Source organism: Vulpes lagopus, chromosome 2, assembly GCF_018345385.1.
Source record: "Vulpes lagopus strain Blue_001 chromosome 2, ASM1834538v1, whole genome shotgun sequence".
NCBI lineage: Eukaryota > Metazoa > Chordata > Mammalia > Carnivora > Canidae > Vulpes > Vulpes lagopus.
The window spans coordinates 139451131-139478487 of record NC_054825.1 but is presented as its reverse complement, the minus strand read 5'-3'; the positions used below and the strand labels follow the sequence as shown (position 1 = coordinate 139478487).

At 40.6% G+C, this 27357-nt stretch overlaps 1 protein-coding gene across 10 annotated transcripts in view; it reads left to right on the top strand.

Moving 5' to 3' along the window:
• Positions 1–27357, top strand: part of PCSK5 (proprotein convertase subtilisin/kexin type 5) — a 446264-nt gene that overhangs the window by 108144 nt on the left and 310763 nt on the right. For all 10 annotated transcript variants that reach the window (XM_041744555.1, XM_041744554.1, XM_041744551.1 and 7 more), the window contains exons 4-5: positions 18199–18342; positions 22218–22294. In XM_041744555.1, coding sequence (XP_041600489.1) covers positions 18199–18342; positions 22218–22294 — 221 coding nt within the window. The remainder of the gene's footprint in view (positions 1–18198; positions 18343–22217; positions 22295–27357) is intronic.

Genomic DNA, 27357 nt, shown 5'->3' with positions numbered 1-27357 from the left:
ATGCTTTGGGATCCATTTTATTCTTTTATCTTAATTAGGATGTAGATTTATATTACCAATATTTTAATAATTTCTCCTATTTGATACATATATGTTTTTTGAAGGAGGCATGAAGACATTACAATTTATGTGGTTTTCATTATCCTATTCAAACCAGGATTAGATTCTCAGAGCCTGTTCTGGATATGAAGAAAATGGAATGCCATATTTTTCCTTCTCTTTGTATTCCTACTAAAACCATCTTAATTCTTCTTTAGGAGACCCAGATGCAATTGGTTGAACTAGGAGACATCATAAGCAATAATAGACAAATTATTATCTTTCCACAGAGTCACCTCCTATTAGATTTGTGGCACTAAAGGTTTCCAGATTTAGCTAATAAAAATGTAGGAAACCTCATTAAATTTGATAAATAATAATTCAGGTAAATCATGAATAACTTTTAGTATAAGTATGTCAAATAGGGATATGTTAGAAAGGATGAGTCTGATACTGAGGGTCTTCTTCTTTTGTGAGGAAAATCCTCCCTTTTTCTCTCCCTTCCTCCCTCCTTCCCTCCTTCCCTCCTTCGTGGGATACTGGTGAGGGATGTTATATGTGAAGCTGTGGCAGTTACCTTGCAACCAGAAGACACTTTCAGGGGGCAGAGATCAGCTAAGCATGTTGGCTGAGCAGCCTCAAAGAACAGCCTCAAAGAGCAGCCTCAAAGGGCCTCAAAGTCACATATGACTGGTGAGGGATGTCATATGTGAAGCTGTGGCAGTTACCTTGCAACCAGAAGACACTTTCAGGGGGCAGAGGTCGGCTAAGCATGTTGGCTGAGCAGCCTCAAAGGGCCTGGTTCCTTAATGATATCATTAAGCTACTCCACCAAACTTGGAATCCTCAACTTCCTGATTCCTTGAGTAATAATTAAATACCTTTCTGACTCTGATTCATTAGATGTTCTTTTCTTTGTAGCTGAAAACATTCCAAGCTAATAGAAACTTACTCTGACTAGAAAGTAGCTGTAGGAATTTTATAGATTAAGCCCATCTTTTAACAGGAAGTTTTATTTTTTATTTGTTTTAGTTACAGGCTTTTTTTTTGGGGGGGGGGGCAGGCAGTGATCTGTCCCTTTATTGTTTATTGGCCTTTTCTTCCCTCCTACTGAAAGGAGGAGAGTAGGCTTTGTGTCATGTCATTCGAGCAGCTGTTTGAATCTCTCAACACCAATTCAACATCTTATAAGGTATCTTGCCACTTTCTCAACATTGGAAGTCTCTCCCCTAAATCAAAGGTGGAAACATACCATTGTTAGATGCTGGGATGTTTTGGATTGCAACTGACTGTGAAATATTTATATTAGTTCCCCACGAAGAGCCTGCTAATTGGGTAGGTAGAAATGACAACAGATGCTCAGAAAATGGTGTTGTAGATACATAGTGTAGTCCTGGCGTGTATGTCCATGAAGAGTACAAATACTAGTGTTGAATTTAATTGATGAAACGTTCCTCCCATTAGTAAATGGGGGGAAAAAGTGACCTGTGTTGTAGGAGCAGTGTTCCAGTTTGCCCTGAATATGCCATGGTAAGAGTTACTACAGAGAAGGTTCAGTGCCCTTGTCCTGAAAATGAAGATGGACTACTATATTTATTTTAGTGCTTTCCTGGAATTCCTATTTTTCTCCAACCACAGAAATTCTGTAGGATGCTATTAAAGCAAGTTGCTTGGTTAGATTCTTGAAAGGATTCGGCCTTTTTTTTATTAGTAAGAAAAACATTTCCAATTACACTTGCTAGTGTAGGATAAAAATGACTTTGTTTTCTTGCTCATTATACTTCAGGGTCTGGAGAGAAGCTTCACCAGGTTGAAGAAGCAATCTTTTCTGTGGGTTCCTTTATTGAATAGCTCATCCAGTATATTAGAGAACCTTCATCTTTTCTGAAGCATGTACTGTTTGCCACAGTGAAAGAAGCACTAGATACGTGATTGGCCTCTCCAATCAAAATGTTTCATTTCCTTACAAGCAACTTGGTAGATTTTATACTAGTTTACGTCTTTAAGTGGACACTGAAAGCAGAGGTTCAAGTAGATTAAGACGTATTTTTACTCCATCTAGAAGGAACAGTATTAAAGTAGGCTTTTCAGTAGTTATCTGAGTTGATTTTGTTGATTGCCAAAGGTAAGATTGTTTTTGCTTGGCAGTAAAAATAGATTTATTTTTCTGTGGATCCATCACATTAATAGCACATTTCACACTCTATGCTGCTGGGGGTTCTTTGACTTTAGAAATTTTTTGGTTTTGTAATTTTTAGTTGAAGTGGTTTTTGTTTTGCTTTGCTTTTTTTTTTTAATTTTAAATGGCAATAGGTCTGGATCCTCAATTTTGCTCTAGCTTGCTCTTCTAGGGCTGGGGTTGATTATCTGATTCACATAAACATCTCTTTTCAAAACGATATTTCTGTGTTCGTCGAGTAAAGGTTAGCTTAGTAATAGCAAAATTGTAAAGAACTCGAGATGCACATTCAATAACATTCCCTTGATATTATCCAAAATCTTTTCTATTTCCTCTGTTACTATTGCTATAATCGTTAATTTTACTGTGTTTCTCATTTGTCTATTTCTCATCGGCCTACTCTGACTTGAATGGAAACCTAGCGAAGGCCAGACCCTGTTTTCTCATTCTGTGATGTAGACTCAGCATCCACAAAACATTTAATTAGTATTGTTTGGGATGTGAAAAACAAACTAATGGGACATAAGTGAATGAAAGAAATGTTTTGACAGCTAACAGCTATAGAGAAAAGGTGTAACATAACTGCCATTCCTGTAGCTATTATGGGATGGCATCATGACACAGTAGATACATGCCCTTCAGGACGGCTGGCAGATAACTGGGACAAATACACCTTAAAATCTAAATCTTACCTATAAGGTTGAAAATTCTCCAGCTGATCATGTTCAATGATCTTCTGTTCTTCTACTAAAGAGTACATTTAGTACATTCTTACATTCCACATCACTTGAGCCTTCAGGGACTGGCAGCCCCAGGGACATCTGCTGGCAACTGAATGGGAGGCCCTAGTGAGAACCACCTCGTCACACCGCAGCTGTGAGCCATAGCAGTTACTGCTGTCAGCCCGTTAGATTATGGGCTAGTTTATACTGTAGGAAAAAGAAAGGGCTGACAATACAGACTCTTTATCGATCGATTGATTGATTGATTGATTGATTTGATTAATTTGTTCATGAGAGACACAGAGAGAGGCAGAGACACAAGCAGAGGGGGAAGCAGGCTCCCTGTGAGGAGCCCAGTGTGGGACTTGATCCCAGAACCCCGGGATCAGAACCTGAGCCTAAGGCAGATACTCAACCCTGAGCCACCCAGGTGACCAATAACAGATTTCTTGTAGAAATAAATTTATTTGAGGTAATGACTTAGTAGAGGGTCTTTCAGAGACTTGAGAATGTTCAGAAAGTTGAGTCCATAATCTCCAGTTCAGAGAGAAACGAAGTTAAAGATCCAAAATGGGTGTTAGAAATTCCATATCCCATTAATTTTTATGAATCATTCCAACAGACCACCAAATCTTACTTGTCCTTTCATGGTATCTACTAGAGTGCCTTTTCTTGAGATAAAAATTAGGGGAATGAACCACTGTTAATGTTTAAGACTATTTCTGCTGCTCTATATGTTAAATTTTAACAAGTTAAGCTTGTGTTTTATTAGGAAAGTTCAGGTGGATTTTTATTCTGGAAGGGGAGGAGCTTATGTATTCATTCTGGACATCACTTGAAGACATGTGACTTCACTGTTGCATGGACTTGATTCTCTTGTCCTCTTCTATTCTTCTGTATTCTCTTCCTTCTATGTATCATTTTTGATCTTGAATGGAAAAAATCCTGTGGGAGCATCTAATTGATGGGAATTTGGGGAGCTGACTTGGGGAATTTGAAGTAGCTTTTACCACTCAGTAGTTCTACAGAGTCCTAGAAAGGGGCACATCCTTCATTAAAAATCTGACAGGAGTCTGAGTGTGGTAGGACTTGGAAGGTTACCTGCATGTGTTGTCTATTGTTTTCTTGTCTGCCCATCCTTAGTCCATCCATATATCCACACATCTATTTAAGAAAAACCAATTACATGGTCAAACCTCCCTGCAGAATGAGGGTTTGGGAAGGTCTTGTATAACTTTATCCCCATTCCTCATTATTTTTTTTTCAATTGCAAAATGGATTTTTTCCTCATTTGAAAAATAGCTGCCTCTGACATTACTTTTCATGAGAATATTGCCATTCATGAAATTAAATAAATGAAGAAGCATGACCTCTTAGTAAGGTTGTATTTAAGTATCTTCAAATGATATTCAGATTCTAATCTTCCCTGACCTTAAATGTCTCCAGTATTAGAGATAATTATTTTTGTTTTGCCTCAAAATTTCTTCTGTGATTTTGGAAAGATAAAAGTGGTGGGGCACTTGAATTCTGGAGTCGGTTGGTGATGCTTATCCAAACTATACTGCATCCCGCTCATTTTAAGGAATGGGAAAAGCCCTGTAATCTCTTAGCTCCTCCTCCTCTTCAGATTCCTGAGATCTTGGTGGGAAAAAAAAGTAGACTGGAATTTCTGAGGTGGATTTTTTTTTTTAGGATTTTATTTATTTATTTGAGAGAGAGCATGAGCGAGAAAGAGAGCACACATGAGCAGGGGCAGAAGGAGAAGCAGACTCTACTGCTGTGCAGGGAGCCCAACACAGGGCTAGATCCCAGGACCATGGGATCATGACTGGTGCCGAAGGCAGACGCTTAACCGACTGAGCCACCGAGGCACCCCTTCTGAGCCAGATTTATGCGTAGAGACCAAGAGGGTGAAGAGTTCTATGCAGGCAAAATTTTGTACACAATGTAAACAAAGGAATTACATTTTAGAAAAGAATTAGTCTTGTTTCTTATTAATGTTTGCATAATTATTAAATAATGCAACTCAGTTGCTTCTAAAATTCATTTTCATGAGCTCCAACATAGGAATTATTTCTTGGCTTTATAGATGCTTAGGGAAAGCATTTTAATTGAGATCATCCTTAAGTAAGCACAACTTACTGATTTACTAATTGCACCATTTGGGTAGAGAGTAGTATATTATGAATCCTTGGTTCTTGATTCATAGCCAGGAAGAAAGTCATTTAGTCAAACTGAGTTTTTCCTCATCTCATGAAAGAATCTCCAGCATGAATAGAATGAAAGATAATATTACAATAGAACTGTTGACTAAAAAACAGAAAAGAGTGGAGAAGTGTTTACTTCCATCATGCCATGTGTTGTTCTATAGGAAGCTGACCTGTGCCCTGAGCCCTCTCTGGCCAGGGGGATTACCCACCAGTCTTGTAAGGGGATAATAGCTCATTTGTCACTGATGTGTCTGTTCTGAGATCTTCAGCCAGGACTCCTGACCATCACCAGTGGCACATTAACATAATCAGCAACCCCAAATGAGTGTCATCTTCTCTTCTTCTGCAATTCCTTGTGAAGCCTTCAGTCCTGCACATTTCCTATGCTGTTTCTTCAATCTTCTCACTGGCAAAGTTGAATAAGCAGCTGTGCCCTTTTAGGAACCCATGTGCGGAGGCAAAGATTTCTAGATCCAACTTGAACCTTTCCTATTACCTGTGACCTTCATAACATGTCTTCACTATGTAGATTATCTTCTGCATCTTCCCCACAGCTTGCTTCTGCCTTCTTTCTTCAATAAACATCAACTTACAACTTGAGTATTTTTACTGGGAACTCTAGACGTTATAAAGGCACATGATGGAGACTCCATTACTTCAAGAGTCTTGTCATTTCATTGCGAAAATAAAACCCAAATATAATCAGAGATTACTGGTGTGAGGGCAGGATAGGGTGAGCAGAGAAATACTGGGCTTTCTATGAAGGGAAGGTTTGAACTGGTACACAGCGATCCCAAAATTTGCATTAGAATCACATTTGATACAGTCACGTATCCTCACCGCTGTTCCTCCCCGATTATACAGCCAACCCTTCTTCTCTTCCAGGGAACTTTTGCCAACCTAATGCTCTGATTTTTTTTCCTACCTTTCCGGGTTTGGCCTACTTCCCTCAGACTGATAACCTCATATGTTAGTTAGCTTTTGCTGTATAAAAACCACTTTCCACACCTCGGAGGGTAAAAAAACAGCTGTTTATTAGATTGATGATTCTGCACATCCTGAGTTTGGGCTGACCTCAGCTGAGCCATTCTCTTGTTTCATGTGGGATCACTAATGCCTCCATGAGCCATTCTGGGTCAGCTGGGGGCATGGCTTTAGATGGGGCAGCTTTAATCTGTTTAATGTGGTCACTCATCTCATAGCTGGCCACCATGCCTTGTTCACTTGGCCTCTAGGAAGGGTTACAAGAGAAAGAGTGTGGAAGGTGTGGAACTAGAGCACTGTCACTTCTATTACATTCTTAGGACAAAGCAAGTCACCAGGCCAGCCCGATCTCAGAGGGAAGAAATAACCTCATAGCTCTATGGGAGGAATTCCAAGTGCCATAGGTGTAGGGAGCAGGGAGAATTGTGTCCAGTTTTGTTCTAAACACATCTGGTGATGACCTCAAATTTTGCTAAGACCATGAAATTTATAGAGTCTATGGTGCCTTAGGCATTTTTCAACTTTGAGGCAACAAACGGCACCAGACAGTGTGTTCACTGCCAGATTATGGAGTGCCTTGAGGGGTGAAGATGTTGGTGCTTTATAGACATGAAAAAGATTTGAGGTGGGAAATGGCACGCTGCCAGAATTTTAGAAAGGACTCACTTGTAGATCTGCGCAGAAAGAACTTTAGATCCACATATCCAGTTGTTACAGACTACTCCTATTTGGATGGCACTGTATTTTCCATATTTCTAAAACTAAAGTCAGTATTTTCATTCTCTAACCAAACTTCTTGTGCTTCTTTTCTCAGCAAGAGATTCCACCATTTTCTTTGTAGTCCAGTTTCTTTGTAGATCCCACATCACATGTGTGATGATTCTTGATTCTTTCTCTCGCCATACTCATTGTTACTAACCACAAAGATTTAGGCTGCCTACTGTGTACCACGAACTATGGTTTCTCCTGTCCCTGCTAACCTAGACCACTATCATCTCTCCATCAGTAGAGCTGTCTCCTAATGAATTGGTGTCCAATGTTTTCTTTCAAGTTCTGTAGTACCCACTGTGACTTCTTTATTAATAATATAATATATATATAATATATATATTTATTTGAAGTTCAATTTGCGAACATATAGTATAACACCCATTGCTCATCCCATCAAGTGCCCTCCTCAGTGCCCATCACCAGTCACCCCATACCCGGCCGGCCTCCCTTTCCATTTCCCCTTGTTCATTTCTCAGAGTTAGGAGTCTCTCATGTTTTGTCGCCACTGTGACTTGTTAAAACCAAATGTTCATTCAGTTGGCATGCAATGACCAAATTTCTACTGTGTGTTAGATTCTGGATACAGAAATCAATAGGGCAAAGTGACTGCCTTTATGGAGCTTCTCATCTGGTGTGAGAGACATGGGATGAGGAGACAAGTTGATATATAATAGGGTAGTTGTGATTTCCATGAAGAAAATGAAGTCCAAGTCATGGGTAGAGAGTGATACAGGATACCATTCCAGACAGATGGACTAGGGAAAGCCTCTCTTGGGAGGTGACAATTGAATATCAGAGAGGGAACCCTATGGCTATCTGAGGAAATGAAGGAGAATAGCAAGTATCAAAGTCTTGGGGTAGGAGTGGGATTGGGATGAAAAAGGGTGGTGTAGTGGAATAGAATGAGGAAGAAGTCAGGGGGATGGTTTTACATTAGGCCACGGGATGGACTTGATATATCATTAAAACTGTGAGGGAAAGTCATTGACACTTGAGAATGATTGGGAATTTTTTTTTAAGATTTTATTTATTTATTCATGAGAGACAGAGGCAGAGACATAGGCAGAGGGAGAAGCAAGCTCCCTGTGGGGAGCCTGATGTGGGACTCAATCCCAGGACCCCAGGATCATGAACTGAGCTTAAGGCAGATGCTCAACTGCTGAGCCACCCAGGCATCCCTGATTAGGAATGTTTATTGAGATTACATCTAACATAGTTCACAACAATCACTTTACTGCTAAGTGGAGAATAGACTATAGAGGGGAATAAAAGATAGTTACAGCATGGATCACAGTGTAGCCTTGAAGATGGTGGGACGAGGTCAGGTTTAAGAGTTCTTTTGAAGGATCTGCTGACGGGTGTTTATAGAGAAGTTGAGGAGCCAGATGCTATAAACTGGTGTGGGGGACATGGAAAACCCTGGGTATGAAGGGCTTTGTAGGAGCCAGTAGGGAGAAATCAAGTGTTTTTCTTCGGAATTCAGTTGGAGATACATTTTACTTAATTTTTTTTAAGATTTTATTTATTCGAGAGAGAGAAAGGGCAGGAGGAGGAGCAGAGGAAGAGGGACAAACAAACTCTGCACTGAGCACAGAGCCCAACACAGGGCTCAATCTCAGGACCCTGAGATCATGACCTGAGCTGAAACCAAGAGTTGGATGCTCAACTGGCTGAGCCACCCAGGTGCCCCCAGTTAGAGATGCATTTTAGACATCCAAACTGTGTTAGTCCTGATCTTAAAACCCTTAAATGATTTTACATTAAATTATGCTGAAACCCAAACAAGCAAGCAAGCAGACATGGCTCATAAGAACACTTACAGTCTGGCCCCAGCGTGTGTACCTCTGCAGGCTTCTCTCTTTCCACTTTTTCTCATCCCCACCACTCTCCCATCTGTACCCTCCAGTGGTACCGAATTCCTTTCGGTTCCTTTAGCGCTTGAGTTTTTTCCCGGTTATTCTCTACCCTTACCCCAAGTAAGCATATCCTCCCTGCCCCTTGCTTGCCCCCTGGCTCAGTCAGCTCCTGCCTGGGAGCTCTGTTGAAGTGTCACTTTTCTCTAGAGAGAGCGCCCAGCCTTTCTTTCTTGGCTTCCCCCTGATCTGGTTCATGTTCCCGCTGTACCCCCACAAACCCTCGTTACAATCCTAAGCAAGTGTTTTTGTGAACTTTCTTGCCCATCACCCAGACAAGACTGGAAGGACGTGAGCGCGGGGGGGCGGGGGGGGAGCAGTGTCTGAGCCAGGAAAGGGACCAGAATATAGGAAGAGCTGGAGAAAAATCATTTTTAAACACAAGGGGATAGGTTAGAAGTGTCAGACAGGTTAGAAAGGTTAAAAAGAAGTGGATCGAGGCCAACAGCCTGAACCTCATGGCTCTGGGAAAGTGGGAGGTGACATGGAACAACTTAAAGAACAGGCTTCCATCCAGGTTTCCAGAACCGGACTGTATTTAGACCTGATGTATTTGCAAATGGTGTGAGTCCTGGCAGCGCGGTGGGCTGAACACGTCAAGGGAAGCTCAGTCTCATCGTCTCGGAAATGTCCAGTGAATCTTCGAGATTCTGGTTACCCTTTAGCCATGGGGGTGGGGTTACCCTTTAGACTCTGGGGGTTTTAGCTGAAACGAGTTCTCCGAACCCTGAGACAGAATGTGTAGGAGTTCTGGAGAACGGAAAAAAAGGTTCATGGGCTTCTCGGGTTTTGCTTTGTTTGATGTGTATTTAACATATTTCAGTGAACTCAAAGTTTCTAATTCAGGGTCGGAAAGATGCAAAGAGGATCTTGAAATTTACAGACAAGAAAAATTGTCGTGCACTCAGCTAAATGCACCGACTGCCCAGTGAGCCTTCAGCTGTTCTGCCTCAATTCTCCTTCCATTTTTTTTTAAATAGATTTTATTTATTCATTCATGAGACACACAGAGAGGGGCAGAGACATAGGCAGAGTGAGAAGTAGGCGCCCTGCAGGGAGCCTGATGCAGGACTCGATCCCTGGACGCTGGGATCATGACCTGAGCCGAAGGCAGACAGATGCTCAATCACTGAGCCACCCAGGTGCCCTCAATTCTTCTTCTTCTCTCTCTTTTTTTTTTTTTACAAGACCATTTTATTTACAGTGGTTTTAGCTTCACAGTAAACTTGAAGGAAGGTAGAGATTTCCTGTATGCCTCCTGCCCCAACACCTGCACAGTTGCCCACATTCTCACCATCTTCTCCCCGAGTGGTACATTTGTTACAGTTGATGAACTTACACTGATGCATAATCACCCAAGTCCATGGCTTGAATCAGGGTTCTCCCTTGGTATTGCACATTCTGTGGTTTGGGACCAATGTATAATGACATGGATCCAGTATTGGAGTATCACAAGGAGTATTTTCACCCCTCGAAAAATTCTCTATTCCACCCATCTCCAATCCCTGGCAACTACTGATCTTTCTACTCTCTTCACAGTTTTGCCTTTTCCACAGTGGCCTGTAGTTGGAATCATACCATGTGTAGCATTTTCAGATTGACTTCTTCCACTTAGTAATAACGTGCATTAAAGTTTCCTCCATGGCTTTGCCTGGCTTGAGAGCTCATTTCTTTTTAATGCTGAGTAACCTACTGAAAGCCATTTTGGTGGCTTCTAAGTATTGGCATTTTTAAATAAAGCTGCTGTAAATAAGCATCCATGTGCATGTTTTTGGTGCCTGGACATAAGTTTTCAACTCCTTATGGTAAATGCCAAAGAATATAACTGTTGTTTGGCAAGAGCATGTTTAGTTTTGTGAGATACCGCCAAACAGTCTTGCAAAGTGGCTGCATGTTGCCTTCCTACCAGCAGTGAATGAGAATTCCAATTGCTCCACATCCTCACCAGCATCTGGGAGTGTCAGTGTTCTGGATTTTGGTCAGTCTAATAGTTGTGTGGTGGCATCTCATTTTTATTCGCATTTTTCTGCTGACTGGCCATGTGGCACATCTTTTTTGCATCTTGATTTGCCCTCTGTATCTCTTCTTTGACGAGGTGTCCATTAAGGTCTTTGGCTCATTTTTTAATAAGATTTTTTGTTTCTTTATTCTTGAGTATAAGAGTTCTTTGTAGGTTTTGAATGTGTCCTTTATTAGATGTGTCTTTTGCAAATATTTTCATCCAGTCTGTGGCTTGTCTTCTCAGTGTCTTGACATACTGTCTTTCATAGAGCAGGAGTTTTTAATTTCAGTGAAGTTCAGCTTTTCAACTATTTCTCTCATGGATTATGCCTTTGGTGTCCTATCTAAAAAGGCAAAATCATACCCAAAGTCATCTAGCTTTTCTTCTGCCATTATCTTTCAGGAATTTTAGTTTTGCGTTTTATATTTAGGTCTCATATCCAATTTGAGCTAATTTTTGTAAGATTTTTGTCTAGATCTTTGTCTAGATGCATTTGTCTTCATGTGCACATCCACTTGTTCCAGCACCATTACTCTCTTTGGTACATTGTATTGCCTTTGCTCTCTTGTCAAAGATTGGTTGATGATACTTCCTCAATTTCTTTTTTATTGTTGTTTGTTTGTTTGTTTGTTTTTTACTTCCTCGATTTTTTAGTCCTCAGTTATGAGTAGGATTTTAGGAACTGGATTTCTTTTCATTTTCCTCTGAATAGGCATATTTCATACCCCACAGCCGCCCCTCTTCTAACATCCACTGTTTTCTGATGTTTCTTTGGTATTATGTGAGACACCCTTGAGATTTTATAACTGAGAAATGATCCACTGTCCAATTATATTATAGTAGATGTGAACCATGGTTCTGGAAGAGCTGGAATACTGGTATAAATGTGTGGAGTTGAAAAAAAAAAAAAAGATGTGTGATGATTCATAGGAGGCCATCTGACCAATGTAACAGAATAGTTGGACACTGTTCTCTACTCCCACACCTCCTCCCTAGTCTCTAGACTCACAGCCACAGATGTAAAATATTCAGGTCATCCCAGCTATGCTTACAAAAGATCAATTGCCCTTTTAAGTTTGTCTGACCTACCTCTCCAGACAATGAAGAAAATCATTATTGTATTATTTTGTCGTAATCTTTCTCTCTCTCTCTCTCTCTCTTTAATTAGTATTCTCTACTAAACTATTGGGTACACTCATGCCTCCTATCACTGTGCTCTCATCAACAACAGGATTGTGATTTCAGCAGCCATTTGTTAATGTACTTTATCTTCTTTAATCTTTATGGCTATTCTCTGCATTCAAACTACAGATCAGATTTTAAGAATGTAGGGAACTTAACGGAGTCACATAGCTGAAAAGTAGCAGAGGTAGGAATTAACTTTTCTGATTCCCCTAGCTGTAGTCATTAGTTGCTATGCTGAGTTTCATCTGATTGAAACTGGGCTTCCTTGGAATTTCTGGAAAAACTACAAATTGAATAATCATCCTTGAATAATTGGATGTTAGATCCATTTTGGCTAGGGGCATCTTTTTCTTTTTTTTCCATGTGTGTGATAACCAAGGATTTCAAGTCCCTCAAATTGACTCATAAATAAAATAGTAAATGTCTTAGGATTTCCTTAGTTTAATTGAGATGTTCAAAAATCTATGAAGTCATCTTTGGTTTTGGAGCCATAGAAACTCTATTTCATGCATCCCAAAAAGAGCAAGCACATCAGCTTATGGCCTCACAAAAGTCCAAAGTCAAATATCTCTAGGTAGCCTTGAAAAGGAAAGGCTAAAGAAAGACCTTCTCCAAATAGATGCAAAGAGAAGTGAAATGATTGTCTGAAACTGTCAAGGGGACAACTAAGCCTAGGTATTTATTACCAGTAGTTATCTAGTCTCTAGTACTGAGAAACAGATGTCAGAAAGGACAATTTCATCTTAAATGGAGCAAGGCTAACAATGGAGTGAGCCATTTCCTGTGATGGTTTTGCTCTGCCTTCCAAGAGCTCATGAGTACTTATTGTTACAGATTCAGAAATTTTGCAAGTGTGATAGTTTAAGACTCACCATGATGTGAGTATTTACACGATGGAAATTCGCAAACACTACAAATAAAGGATTTTTTTAAGTTTTTTTTTTTTTAGTAATCCCTGTGTCCAATGTGAGCCTCAAACTCATGACCCCCAAGATCAACTATGCTCTTCTGACTGGGCCAGACAGGCGACTCAAGGGATTTTTTTTTTTTAAGAATTGAGGGGTGCCTGCATGGCTCAGTCAGTCGAGTCTCAGATTCTTGATTTTGGCTTGAGTCATGATCTCAGGGTCATGAGATCGAGCTTTATGTTGTGTTCCACACTGTGCGGAGTGTTTTGGATTCTCTCTCTCTGTCTGTCCCTCCCACCTCTTCAATCAATTAATAATCTTAAAAAAAAAGAATTGATTTACCAGCACATCTTTGTCTATTTACCAAAGAAGTAAGCTCTCTATCAATGCAATTATGAAAATAGAAACTTTGTGATTTCCTAAAATATGTGTTGGGGGAAGCCCAGGTGGCTCAGTGGTTTAGTGCTGCCTTCAGCTGAGGGCGTGATCCTGGAGACCAGGGATCGAGTCCCATGTCAGGCTCTTTGCAGGGAGTTCTCCCTCTGCCTGTGTCTCTGCCTCTCTCTCTCTCTCTCTCTTTCTCTCTGTGTGTCTCTCATGAATGAATAAATACAATCTTTAAAAAAATAAGATAAAATTAGTTAAACTTAAAAAGTGTATTGGAATAAGTAGAATTAAGAAAAATTAGGTCCCTAAAGTTTTACTCAAGTATATTTTACCTTCTCACTTGAATGCACTGATCACCGTGCTAAGGCAGGTGAGATTTGTGATTTGAATTTCTTAACTGGTGCTATATTGTCCAATATCTACTATCTACTCCTGAATTTGCTGTGTTACGTATTATGTCTTCCTCTAAGCTCCTTCTGTTTTAACTTTGAACAGGAGTTTCCGTAGCCCTGTGGTCTGGTGTCAGACTGCTTCTTTTTGAATCCTACTTTTAATATTTACTAGCTGTGTGAATTCTGGAAGGTTACCGAAGCTGATTAAGCCCCAATTTTTTTAATCTATTAAAAGTGATGATAAAAGTACCTCCTTCAAACAGTTGTTCTGAGTCTTAAATGAAGCTAGACCACATAAAGTGATTAGTCTGATGCTTGGCCATGGTAAGGATCTTGTAGGTATCAGTTTCATTTCCGCTTAAGGGAATATGGATTCTGGGTTTGTTTTTGTTGTTGTTGTTGTTGTTGTTGTTTTCAATTTCTTACATCTTTTGGACTCCAAATTCTACAAAGAATTTCAAATATATATACACCTTACTAAGTTGACTAGATAAGGTTTTGAATTTGTTTATAAAATTTTTGAATTGTTGTGTATTCTGCATTCTTATTAACAGTGTATACTCAGAGATGCAGTCTTAGGAGCCACTGTATCGATGACAGTGAACAGTAGATATTTTCAATGTTCCTGGGCTGTTGGCAGCATATAAATTGGCAGTCCATTGAAGACCCTCAGAACTTAGAGAAGTTTAAAAAGAATGACATTGAGAGTTGCCTTGCCTCCTGTCCCCCAAGAAAAGGATGATGAGAACATAACAAAGGTGTTTATTTTTAGTATAAACTGTTCTTTCATTAAGCAAACACTGTGATGTGTTTAAAACACAAGAAAAAGACACACACCCAGAGTGGTTTATAAGCAGAATAGATCATAACCCAGATATGGAAAAGGCCATTTGTAGAGCCCAAAGAGCAAACTCTTTCAAGTTACGTTCCTAAAAAAGAATAAAAGTTTTTATGGTTAGGGAGACTATCCATAAAAGGGATACTTATGGGACATTTAGGTGGCAATCATTGTTTCTACAGATGTATTCCATTTTGTGTTATTCCTAAATATTTAGTCACCTGTGCATAGATCATCATTGAAAATACAGTATGTTTTTCTGAACTGGAGGTGCATATATTTACTACAAATATTTATGTTGCATATACTGTGCACATATGTGGTTTCCATCAGCTTCAGATATGCTACAAGGGTCTGACTGGCCTCTTTTGTAAATACCGGTCTATTGAGTACATATCTGGTAACACAATTCTGGAAACTAGTCTTGAGTTCCAGCTCTGGCAGATATCTTCTCAACACTGATTGACTATGTCTGAGGAAATCAGGGCTAATCTATATTCCTTTTGCCTTTGATGCTGTAACATAGATTCTTGAGTAAATTGAGCCCAGTTTAAAGACCATCTCAACAAGGCAGTTAAAGAAGTGATTAACTCCTTCTTATCTTTGGTCATTGTTGACGGCCATCAGTATATTTCCATAGTCCTTGCTCTCTGGACACCTTGGGTGTATGAAACAACCACACTAGAAACCTCTTTGGCAGCCTGGACTACTTGAAATATATGCTAAAAAATCTAAGGCTCACATTTCAGAATTTAGGGTTCTGGTTTAAGGGTCCTCTGACTTTATTGTTCATTTGCAGGAACACCCCAGGCCCTGATTTTTTTTTCCTTTGACATGTTGGCTACTTGCTATATTCGATTATCCAAATGAAAGTATCAATTGGATATTTCCTCTTCTTTCCCTTCCATCTTGGCAGATGAAAAGAAAAAAAGGAGTAACAAAAATATTTAATCTGTTAGAGTCGGATTCAACAGAAGCAGAGGTGGAAGAAAGAAACCTAATTGCTTCACTTTTAACACACATGTTTTCCATAGACGGCTGGTTTTCTTCAATTTTCGTAATTACAATTTCAGGCAGCATCCCTCCACTCCAGGATGGTTATCCCATTTGTGGGTTACCCATTTCCTGTGCATTTCCTTCCTCCAGCCCACCTCTTGGCCACATTAACATTACTTCATGTCACAAACGATACCACAGGTGGCCAGAACAGGTTCTGAAAAAGGGGAAATGACATGGAAACCTGTCAAGGTTGCTTTGTGTTACATTGCAGTGTTTGGTGAGGAGAGGCCCACACTCTTGGCCAGAAAGAGACTTCTGGGAGACATAGGCATTTCGGAAATCTACACTGTTTCTTTCATGATCATCTCCATTAGCCAACTGAGCATTAGCTGGCTAGGTATCTCTGACGAGGTCGGAGCAGTGCCCGTCATAGCAGTTGTGAACTTGGAAATGAGGTTGAGGCTGTGCCCTCACTTCTGGCATGTGATCAGTCAGCCCAGTATTCACTGCATTGCTCAGTTAGACTTGGTTTAATGCATGGTCAGAGAGGGGCTTACCATCAATAAGACAAAATTCACACACAAGACTCAACAGTCAACAGCAGTTCAGCAGAATTTAGCAAGTAGGAGTTGGATTGTATAGGACAGAACATGTGTGTGTGTATATCTGTCTTCATCTTTGAGTTCAAGGATGGGGAAGAGATAGATGCATTGGCCAAAGGCCATAAGAAGTCTTTGTGGGAAAAAGTGTAGGTGCTAAGCTGTGCCTGGAAAATGGGGGGACATGGGAAGAATGGAATTTGGGTTAGTGTCTTAGTAGTGTGTGTGTGTGTGTGTGTGTGTACGGGGCCTTAAATGCCAGAAAGAAGGTGAGAAAAAGATACGGATGTTCGGAAAATATATAAGCCCCCATCCTCTTTAAAATTGCTATTCCTTGTGGTGAAAAATGGGTACACCCTTTGTTAGAATGAATCCTCGAAACTACTCAAGTGTGTTTATGACATACAACAAAAGGTAGTCTCATTTGGAGAATAAATTTACAGATTCATGTCAGAGGCTGTTAGAGGTATCTGTGTCTAGTTAGCTTCGGATTTTGATGGATGAAGTTTGGCATGAGCCTCAATTTATTTCGGTTGTAGTCAGAAGAAAAGCCCTGGATGGTCTGACCTCTCTTCCCCTTCTAGTTGATTGTCGTCCAGACCATTCTTTCCCTCATTCTCTGAGCTTCAGCCATGTGCTGCCTTCTTTCTCTCTCTTCAGCGTGCTGAGCCGTTCCCCGCCTTACATTACCCTGGCATTTACTGTGTCCTCTACTGAGACTCTTAGCTCTAGGCTCTTGGGCAGAGTAGCTCTTTCTCATCAATCATCCATCAGCTCTGATTTCACTCCTTGTGACCAAAGACTCCACCTCCCCTCTCACCTAGAGTGGTATGCTCTGGTCCCTTGGCATTAGCCATCATCTCACCCTCTTTAATTTCTTTTAAGCCAAAGGAGGGCTCTGAACGGTATTGTTTATTTGTTTATTATCTGCGTCTCCCCTTTGGAGGGGTCATTAGGACAGGAACCTTCCTGCTTACAACCACACTGCAGCATGTAGTAGGTGCTCAATAAAGTATAGGTTAGATGAGTCAATGGCGGTGGGGTCTCCATTATGCTCGGAGCCTACAAAGCTCACATTCTCCTACCCCCCTAAAGAGCTGAACTGTTACAAAACAGGAAGAAAACGGTAAGATCCAGGGTGGCCCATGTTACTGTGGCATTATGTTATAGCAGGTCTTTTTCCCTTTGTGCCTCTACGATGTCTTAAGAACCTGGGAAGCAACACCACTCAGAGGGCTACTTTGAAGACATGGACGTGCGGGGGGCATGGTGTGGGGTGGCTGAAAGCTAGTATATCATGAAGAGCTGCTGCTTTCATGCAGTTCTTGCTGTGTTTATATGTTGTAGCCCTACGGAATGAAATGACTATACATAGCGAGCTACGATTCAGTGTTTCTCCAGCCTGCCCTCTGAATCCCTCACACACATTTCCTGTCTGGACTCGGTTCCATTCCTCCTTTCTCTTCTCCAAGTACCGCTGACCGAGTCGGCTTGCCCCCTACCTATCATGGTATGACAGCTGTGGTCAATTCATCAAAAGAAGTTTGACGGCACTGTTACTTTTTTTTTTCCCTCCTTCGTGGGTTTCCCACAGTAGCACACCTCTGGCTGACACTGTCCAAAAGCTGCCTGAGTTCTCATTTTTGGCCAGCTTGGCTTCCAGATGCCTGGTTAGGAAATTATAAAGTATGCGTTCTTCAGTTGCCTGGATGGGGTTTATAAATGAAATGTTACGATGCCTTTTTATGTGTCATTGATGCATGCTAACAATAAAATGACACATCCGTTATTGTGCTACTGGGATGTACTTTATTTTACTCTATTTTCCCCCCAAAGGATCTATGGTGTTAGGCAAGCGCAGAGCTAGCAGGAGATTTCTGTTCTGCTTGCCTTCCCCACGTCTCTCCTTCCCACCCTCTCCTGTTACTATGCTTGAGACCCGGGCTTCTGCTCTGCAGGCAACCACCACATTCCAATTACCTTAATCCATGATCTCGACAACTAGGCGATTCTCCCGTCCTCTGATTATTAGTCGTCTGCACCGTCTGATTCTCCCTCTTCCTTCCTTAGCACTGCAGCGACAACACGCATCCCTGCCAATCAGACATGAACATCGAAGGAGCCTGGAAGAGAGGCTACACGGGAAAGAACATCGTGGTGACCATCCTGGACGACGGCATCGAGAGAACCCACCCGGATCTGATGCAGAACTATGTGAGTGTGTGCTGTGCTCGGAGCACCTTCCCTCCTGGGAAATAAGGGAATGCCTGTCAGGATTGTCAGAACGTGGGGACCCTGCTGAGAAGTGCAGCTAACGGATACAGTAGGCTCTGAGTATTGCTTCCACCTTATAAAAAAGATGCACCGTCTGAGTACAGGAAACATGAGATGCTGCTTTCAACTTCCAAGTGCCTTTCTTTGTTCTGATGACAATAAGCAGGTGATAAGGCAGCAGAAACCCTACTATGAGCACCATCTACTCCTGATGATGACCACCCGGCTCTGCGGTTCAACCACATACCCACGCAACACGCTCCGTTTCTTTTATGGAGAAACGCGCACTTAGAACTTTTCTCAAGTTCTTCTACTGGTCTTTTTCTCTTTTTTTACTCTCCTCTTTCAAAGGATAATGATCAGCCTCCTACTAGTCTTAGGAAGCAGTCAGTTCCCTTTCTTAAGAAGGAACTGTGATTCCAGGACTCCAAGGGTGGGATGAGCCCAAGACCACAGAGCAAGTGCTGATACTCAGTACTTTCATTGAAAATCCTGGTTACCAGTCCGGTGCCCACTGCACTTTGGGGTCAGTTTCTGCCCCTTGGGCCTCTGGGTCCCCTCTACTACTGTGGTAGCCACTGCCTAGAAATGTGTCCATGATTTCTCTGAGCTCTCCTCTCCAATCTCATTCCTTCCATTGGCTTCTCCTTTCGAAGTGTGGTTGAGAGAGCCATAATTATCTCTCCATATGCCATTCTCTGTCAGCTCCAAATTTGTGTTTCCTGACACCTTGGTTCTCTCTCTAAAATATTTCTTCTTTTATCAAGAGCCTGCAATGACCCCCTGTTATCTACAAATGCAGTGCTGATTCCCATCGGGGCTCAGCAGAAAATTCCCTGGATCCCACTCACACCCATGTGTTCTAATATCCCCTGGGACCTTTTTTCTGGTGACAACTGTTTCCACCCAGCAACACTGATATCACTGCATGCCACTTAAACTACCATCGTTTTTACCTCCACCCCCCTCTCTTCCTTCCTGATTGCTTTCATTCCAAACTTTTGGCTGTCTTGAATGTTCCTAAATTATATTTCATGTTGGTATTGAAAAAAAAGTTGCTCTTAAAATTGGTGATTTTCTATCCGCTTACAAGTTTCCTGCCCTATCCCTAAAAATGCAAGCAGCTCGAAATCACAGTGAAGTCTACTTTGCTTCCCTTTGCAGGACTCTTATTGACTCTAAAGGAGGAAAATCATGGGTTGGGGTAGGAAGCTTTGCCCTGTGTTTTTGGGAGGCGTCCCACAGAGAATCCTGAGTTCTATAAGTGGGAAGACCACATTGCTTCAGATTTTTGTCTTCTGTATTCCAGTTTATGGTTGTTAAAGGAGTGACCTCAGCAAGCCCACCCCATTACCCTGTGCCCCAAGCTGGCAGAGAACTGTGAGGCACAAAGGACTTGCCATCCTGACGTGCCTGCTGCCTCAGTGGACATAGAGAGGCCCTGGGGAATGTTGTCCTGGACTCACTCAGAAGGGACCTGACTTTTTACTTAAGGCCAGGTTTCAGAGACAGGGATATGATGCCTTCTTAAAATCTGATATCTCTCTCTCTCTCTCTCTCTCTCTCTCTCTCTCTCTCTTTTTTCTCTGTGTCTCTATCTCCTCTGGCATGGGAAGGCTTGGTTTCTGGGTGGTTTCTCAACACCACGGGTGTCACCGTGTGTTTGCCTCTGTGTCTCCTCTGCTCTTCCTCACCTGCTATTCCAGCGTCTCATGAAACCGTTTAGACAGAGATCACCACATTCTCTCCAATGTTCCCTTCTCATTTGCTCCGTCTTACTTATTTCATGACACTGACTCTCAAGTTAATTCTCCTGAAGAGACTCCATTTTATCTTTGCAAATAAAATACCTCCAAGCCACTTCCTTGGCACCTTAGGAACTCCCCCAGGCTCACAGTCACCCACATTTCTGACCCACAACAATCTTCCTGCACACGAACCCCCAGTGTCCCCTCACACTTGAATGTTTTCCTCACTGTCTTCTCATTGCCCATTTTGTTTCAAACATTCAGCCCCAGAAACTTCACAAATTAATTTTCTACAATGACATATTGAAACAATTTCCACTAAATTAGATGATTTTTCCCCAAGGTTAAAAAGGGAGAGAGAAGTAACTGCAAATTCATTCCGTTCTCATTTGAACAAAACATTTGAGTGGCTGCTCTTCCCCTGCCTCCAAGCACACTCAGACATTCACAGCATAGAATTTGAGAGCTAAAAAAGAAATTTCCATTCCGTCTCCTCTTTGATAGGGTAGAAACTAGGGTCTGAAGGCTGCAATGAGGGAGCCCAGGTTTTATAAGGAACAGAACTGTGGGGACCTCTCTCCCAGCAGAGGAGTCTTTCCAGTCATACACAGTGTGGTGTTCCTGGGGTGTTCCTGCCTACCACTACCTAGGAACATATTTGATGAAAGGCAGACAGCTTTAACCTAATTGTGATTGCATTCTTTGCCTCTTTTATTGTTTTCCCCCCCTTAAAAGAGAGGTGGTTCTCCAGAACCTATCTGTGTGATTAGCAGTACTGGTGCTTTGCAGTTGTCCTGATGTTGGAGCTGGTGACATGTAGAGATAAAGCACATTGGGTGGGGTTGGGGATGGGGCATGAGGGATGGGGAAGCAGATGGCCTGGGTTCCAATCATGGTTTTAGGGGCTGGTTTATTTCATGGCTTTGACCAAGGTACTTAGCCTGTGTTAGGCTTCTGTTTCCTTCCAAGTAAAACTAGTCACTCATACTAGATACACACCATTCATGCTCTAGTGACCAGTATAGGGAAAGGGGAGCTGCAGGGCCACCTTAATACAGGAAGCAGGAGTTTACCTACCACCTTCATATGTCCCATGTATTTTGTTTAATTTCTCCAAACATCAGACTCTGTGTACTACGGATTATTTTCAGAAACAAGAGCCTTCGTGAGAGCTAGAAAACAAAGATTGCATTTATTTTCACTAAAACTGAAATCGGGAATTACCCTAAAGCGTCAGAAAATACAAAACATTCTAAATGAGTTCTGTCTACTGTGATATAAATTGCAGTGAGGAAGTAAGCCAGTAATTTCTTTTTGGAAATTTGGAACATCAAGAGACAGAAATGTAGAAATTTGGAAATTTTTTCACAATCACTTTTAAAAACAGATCTAGCTATGGCCTCAGAGATGCTTTTGCCTCATTTTGAAGCCTTGACAAATACAGTAAAACTTTGTTCATTATTTTGGTTGGGACAGAGGGTCATTGGGTATCAGTAAAAAGTCTGAATTACAGACTCTTTTATAGTAGATACACCATCTGAAACCAGACAGCTATTGCCTGATATAAGTACCACCATACCTAATATGATAAATTTCTAACACTGATTTTTAATTGGCTTGTCAGTTATTTGTGAATTATCTTCAAAAAAAAATCTTTGACTTAAAGGAATTTACACACTCCAGAAATGAAGTAAGGACTAGAGAGAGAATCCCTGGAAAATAAATCACTTTGCTTCTAGAGAGTCCAAGATCACCGGGAAGGTGGTCATTGAGGACCTCTTCAAAGGAATTGGGTGAGGGTTCAGTTCTAGGTATGAGGGAAAAGGTGTTGGCAAGAATGGTCTGGGTTCTTACTTGGTCTGTGGAGAGTATTTCTTCACCTTAAGGAGAAAAATACAACAGTGATTATTACTGAACCAGGCATCCTGACACCACTGAACCATGAATGTATTATTTAATCTAATTACTCTCTTGCAGAAATGTGTTTAAGAATGCATGAGCCTTCAGGTTAATGGCTAATTACTAAATGCCTGTCTCCTCCTCTTGCTCTCTCCTCTGTGGCCATAGGATGCTCTAGCGAGTTGTGACGTTAATGGGAATGACCTGGACCCAATGCCTCGTTATGATGCAAGCAACGAGAACAAGTAAGGCCCAGTGAGGGTGGCTGGTGTGTGGCTGCCAAGGACTTGTGTTTTACTCTTGCTGAGGGAAGCATTTTCTTAGAACACCTTGGTAACAAAGGATCCATAAATTTGCTCCAAGATGAACAAGTATCTTTACGCTGAAAGGAATAAAAAGGGTTGGTCTACATGGTAATAAAAAGCAGTGGTCTACATGGTAAGAATGGTCGCAGCGAGAACCCTGGGGAATAATGATTCAGCATTTTCATATCTTGAGGACACAGCTGGGGAATATTGCCCCTCATCTGGGGGGCAATGGGAATATTGACACATTTTTGGGATGGAGGGCTAATGGGAAAGGCAAAACAAAGTGTACCCCCAAAGAGTTACTTTATTCTGTTAAATTCAACAGATTTCATTGACTCCTGTGCTTGAGGTCTGCCAGGGACTTTCTTACATGCTGCTGCTTTTTTTCTATTCTGTAATGATTGTGTTTTCTACTAATGTACATGAAATACCTGTAGGGTTCACCATGTACAGAACCCATTACCTTTCTTATCTTCACATTCAAGAGCCATAGAAACCCATTTAACCACTTTTCCACTCTAGTTAATACAGTAGTTTTCATGAGAGTGGATGAAAATGCACACCCATTTGATACCATGGAATATCTTAACATTCTTCACAAAGGAAATGGGAATGGCTTTTTGTTTTTGGGTTGTTTTTTTTTTCTGCTTAAAATGATCCAGATTCTTTAAAGGATTAGTAGATACTTCTAGTATTAGTAGATACTTCTAATCTCTAGATCACATTAGCTTTTTCCCTTTTACTGCAAAGCTCTTCCAGGATAATGCTGTGATTTAAATACTATCGTTTCGATTTTTACTTACATGTTTTAGTTTGGAGTTACAGAAGTAGCAAAGAGAGGTGCTTTGCCCATTTATTACGTGCTATTTTCAGCCTGTGTTTTTCTTTAGGGAAAAATTTCTTAGTATTATTTGATTAAGTCAGTAAGTTTAGATAAAGCCATCTGACCTAGATAATTGTGACTGCACATGGGTTTTTCTTTTTTTTTCCCCCTCCTTTCACCATCTACAAAGAAGCCTCAAAAAAGTACTGTGGAAAGCATGCTGTTTGCTAATAATTTTGTTAATATTTACAGATTGGATTCAATGGTGAAAGCATTAATATATAAATTGACTTAGATGGAATTTTTTAGAAACTTTTAAACAAAAAAAGAAAACTAGTTAGTTTCTTTTAGTCCTGGCCATTGCTGTCCAGATTATACTGTTTAAAGTTATAGTGAATTTCACACCAAGGGTTATAACGCGAAACAGTGCAAGCTCATTTATTTCACATAATTTAAAAACTAGCCTGAAACATTGATGAAGAATCTTGAAGCTTCAATATCAAAAAGTCACCACCAGTAAATGTCAACATATAGTCCATTCTGCTCTAATGTGACAGCCACCTTCCTGAAAACACTTGCGCTCTGCAAAATCTCAAGCCGCCAAGTGATAAAACAGTGAGATTTGAGATCAGCACTCAAAAGCTTCGTCGCAAAATAGTAGGGACCTATTCAAAAACAGTGGCTCAGTTCTGTCCATGTGAAGTGGTGATGAAATGTGTACAATTACAATAAATGCACCACTTTATCTTGAAAAACACCTAAGTTTGCTTGTGGAAGTGTGTGCACATTACATCGGCTCCTGCTCACAGGCCTGCCACTCTGTGTGCGAGAGAAAAAGGGGGGAAATAAAATATGAAGATGAAAATTTAGAAAAGGAACAAAGACTAGGGAGGAAAATGAATCAGTTGAGAGGCGAGGGAAAAATGAAAGTGGAGGACAATCTGTGCCACCCCCGCAAGCCCCAGAATGGCCTAAAGAAGCGAGGCAACTGAACAGTGACTGAAGTGGAAGGTGAATCAGTCGAAATCAGAGAGTAGCAACAGCAGGTGTGCACAGGTATGGCTAGGAGTGGACTGTGGTGCTCCCCGGGTATGCAACTGTGTGCATGTTGTATATTCCCATGGAGCAGGGTGTGTTTTCTACACTCAGAGTTTCTAGGACAAAATTGTGCATCACACATGTAAATTCCACATCGTGCTTACCTTGTTCTCTAACACATCAATGGTGTCAGAAGAAATTTGTGTTTTCGAGGCGAGCATATAGGAGATGCTATGTGTACAACGTTATATCCATCGGTTTGATGTATTCCATCAACATTTGTAGAAAGCAAAGAGGATCAGGAGAGCTGTAGGGAAGACCAGATCATGTTAACACCCAAAGTATTTTTTGTACAGGATGTCAAGGGACAAGAGAGACTATAGGTGGAAACCAGAAACGTATTGTACCCTGTAGGCAGTACAGTCTGAATTTACATGTGAGTTTTTACATCGAGACTCTCGGCGATGGTGACTGTTTCCCAGGCCTGTCTGATGTGTGACTACCATCACTAAGCACAGAGGCTGCGGTTAACATAGACAGTATTGGCTTTGATGGCTTCTTCCAGGCTGCCTTTTAAAAACCATGTCCTTTGCAAGGATTCCTTTCAAACGTGCCTCTCCCCAAGACCTATCTCAAGAAGCATCGCCATGGGCCTGCTCACACTGGCATGTTCTAGTGTGTCCTGTTTGAACCCATTCTAAGTACTGACCACGGTTCATTGAGTGCAGTGTAGGTTTGGTTATTGGAGCATGCACAGGCATTGTTCGAGATTTGTGCTTGTGTTTGTAGTCTTGACAGTGAAATATGGTGTTTCCAGAGGTACAACACCAGTATTCCCTACTTCTGCTTTATGGCATCAGATGTCCCTTTACCCCCTCTCAGGAGTGCTCCCTGATTTTTTACTTGCCAAACACAAGCATGTATTCAGGCATTTGAGGTTAAGATATCCTCTTTGCTCATTAGACCATAATTATAGATGTGATTGATGGATCTGTCTTTAAGCTAGATAACTCTGTTTGAATGGAAATGACTTGGCATCAGGAAATTAGCAGTGAGTTTGTAGTTCAGAAGAGTTGACAGTTAGCTTTCATTCTCCTTAATTAACTTTATCATCTTTGGGTCTGAGTACTCTGAGCTTTAGTCCTTTTTTTTGTTTTGTCTTAATCTCTAAAATTATAATAATAATACTTCTAAAGGTTACCAGTAAAATGCCTAAAACCCCAAACATACAACTGAGTCTCTATTAGGTGCTGGATAATCATAATTATAGCTGTTGTTGTAATTATGTGTTCTGTTCCTCTAGCTGGTTCCTGATAAATAATTAATAATCATAATCATCTCAAAATATATGTGCATATGAACATTTCAAATTGAATCTACGAACGACTTGGAGGTCTTTATTTCTAAGATGAGAGGTTTCGGTAGGTTTTTTGCTGCTTTAGGTGGTGAAAGCTGAGACTCATTCAGTCTACAGAAAATCTGCTTTTCTTCAGTTCCTTTTACCTACCTCCTTCACCGGAGCATGAGTCTTTGAATTTGATGTAAGATAGTGGAGAGGAGGCATTTCTAATTATTGTCAGAATGGAGCAGTTCTGACAGAGGCTGTGCGAATACTTCCTCTTTGTGTGATCTGACCAGTAGGCTTCAAGAGTATATCTGGAATTATGTCATGCTTAGCTACATCTGTTCATTCATTCCACAGGTATTCCCCAGGACCCTACTTTGTGAATGGCTCTGTGCTAAATGCTTGGGGGATACGAGGATGAAATAATTCAGGCTGAGAATTAATGGATTTAATTGGTAGATGACTTAAGAAGCTTTAATGCCTGATGGATTTTAGCACTACAAGAGAAATCACCCTTAAAACTCCACGCCAGTCATCTCTTCTAGGCTGACATGATTATGTTTCTAGTACTAAATCTTTTTTTTTTTTTTCTAGTACTAAATCTTTAGGGTGATGGAAATCACCTCGAAAGTACAGAAGTTATAAAAATTCCTTTTTTTTTTTGTCACTTTTTCACATCTCCCATAATAGGGGCTAAAGAAATAGCCTTAGTAGAGAAGACCATAAAAGCTGTCCTTCCATTCAGCGTTGCCTCCATTCATAGTAGTTTGTGGAATAAAGGTGACTGCATTGTTCTAGGCTTAAAATAGAAAATGCCTCCCTACATATGAAAGAGTCTCCTGGCATTTCTCACCACTACTCCTATTTCTGAAAAAAATGAATTATTGATATCTGAGTTAAAATTTCCCTTCCTCAGGTTGCTTCTGGTTAAATGTTCCCTTCATTTAAAAGTCACAGCAACATAGTTAGTAGAGGTGAGAGTATACATTATATCTTGGATGGGGGATCTGTGGGTCCAGAATCTGATTCCTTTTCCAAATGAACCAATCCATAGGTTAAAGACTCATTTTTCAAAAGGAATTAATTTTGTCAGTTTTCTTTCTTATCTCTATTTTTTGAAAGATTTGATGGAAGCACTTTTTTTTTTTTTTTCTGGTTCTTTAGTCTCCTTGCACATGTCACTTTTGGTTTTAAGAATGTCGCCATGTTGTAGAAACCAAAGTACCTACGGCCTTCTCTTTCTCATTCCTGCAGATGAGGACTGTTTTCAGGAGATAGTGTTCAAAAGCAATGCCAATGAATATAACCAGTGTTTTCTCACTTACAGAAAATACTGTAACTCAATTCTAAAGAAAAAAAAAGAAAACATACCTTTAGGTCTATAACGTTATCTTTAGATCTATAATAGGTAAAAGCCTTATTATATTTATTTAAATTTTTAAATTCAGGTATAATTAACATACAGTGTTATATTAGTTTCAGGTGTATGCTAGAACGATTCAACAATTCTATACATTTCTTAGCGGTCACCAATAGAAGTGTTCTCTTAATTCCCTTTATCTATTTCACCCATTCTTCCACTCACCTTCCCTTTGGCAACCACTAGTTCTCTATATTTAAGAGTCTGTTTTTTTTTTTTCTTTTTGTCTCCTTTTTTCTTTGTTCTTTTGTTTCTTAAATTCCACATGAGTGAAATCATATGTATTTTTCTTCCTCTGACTTACTTCACTTAGCATAAGATACTCGAGGTCCATCTAAGTTTTTGCAAATAGTAAGATTCCATTCCTTTTTATG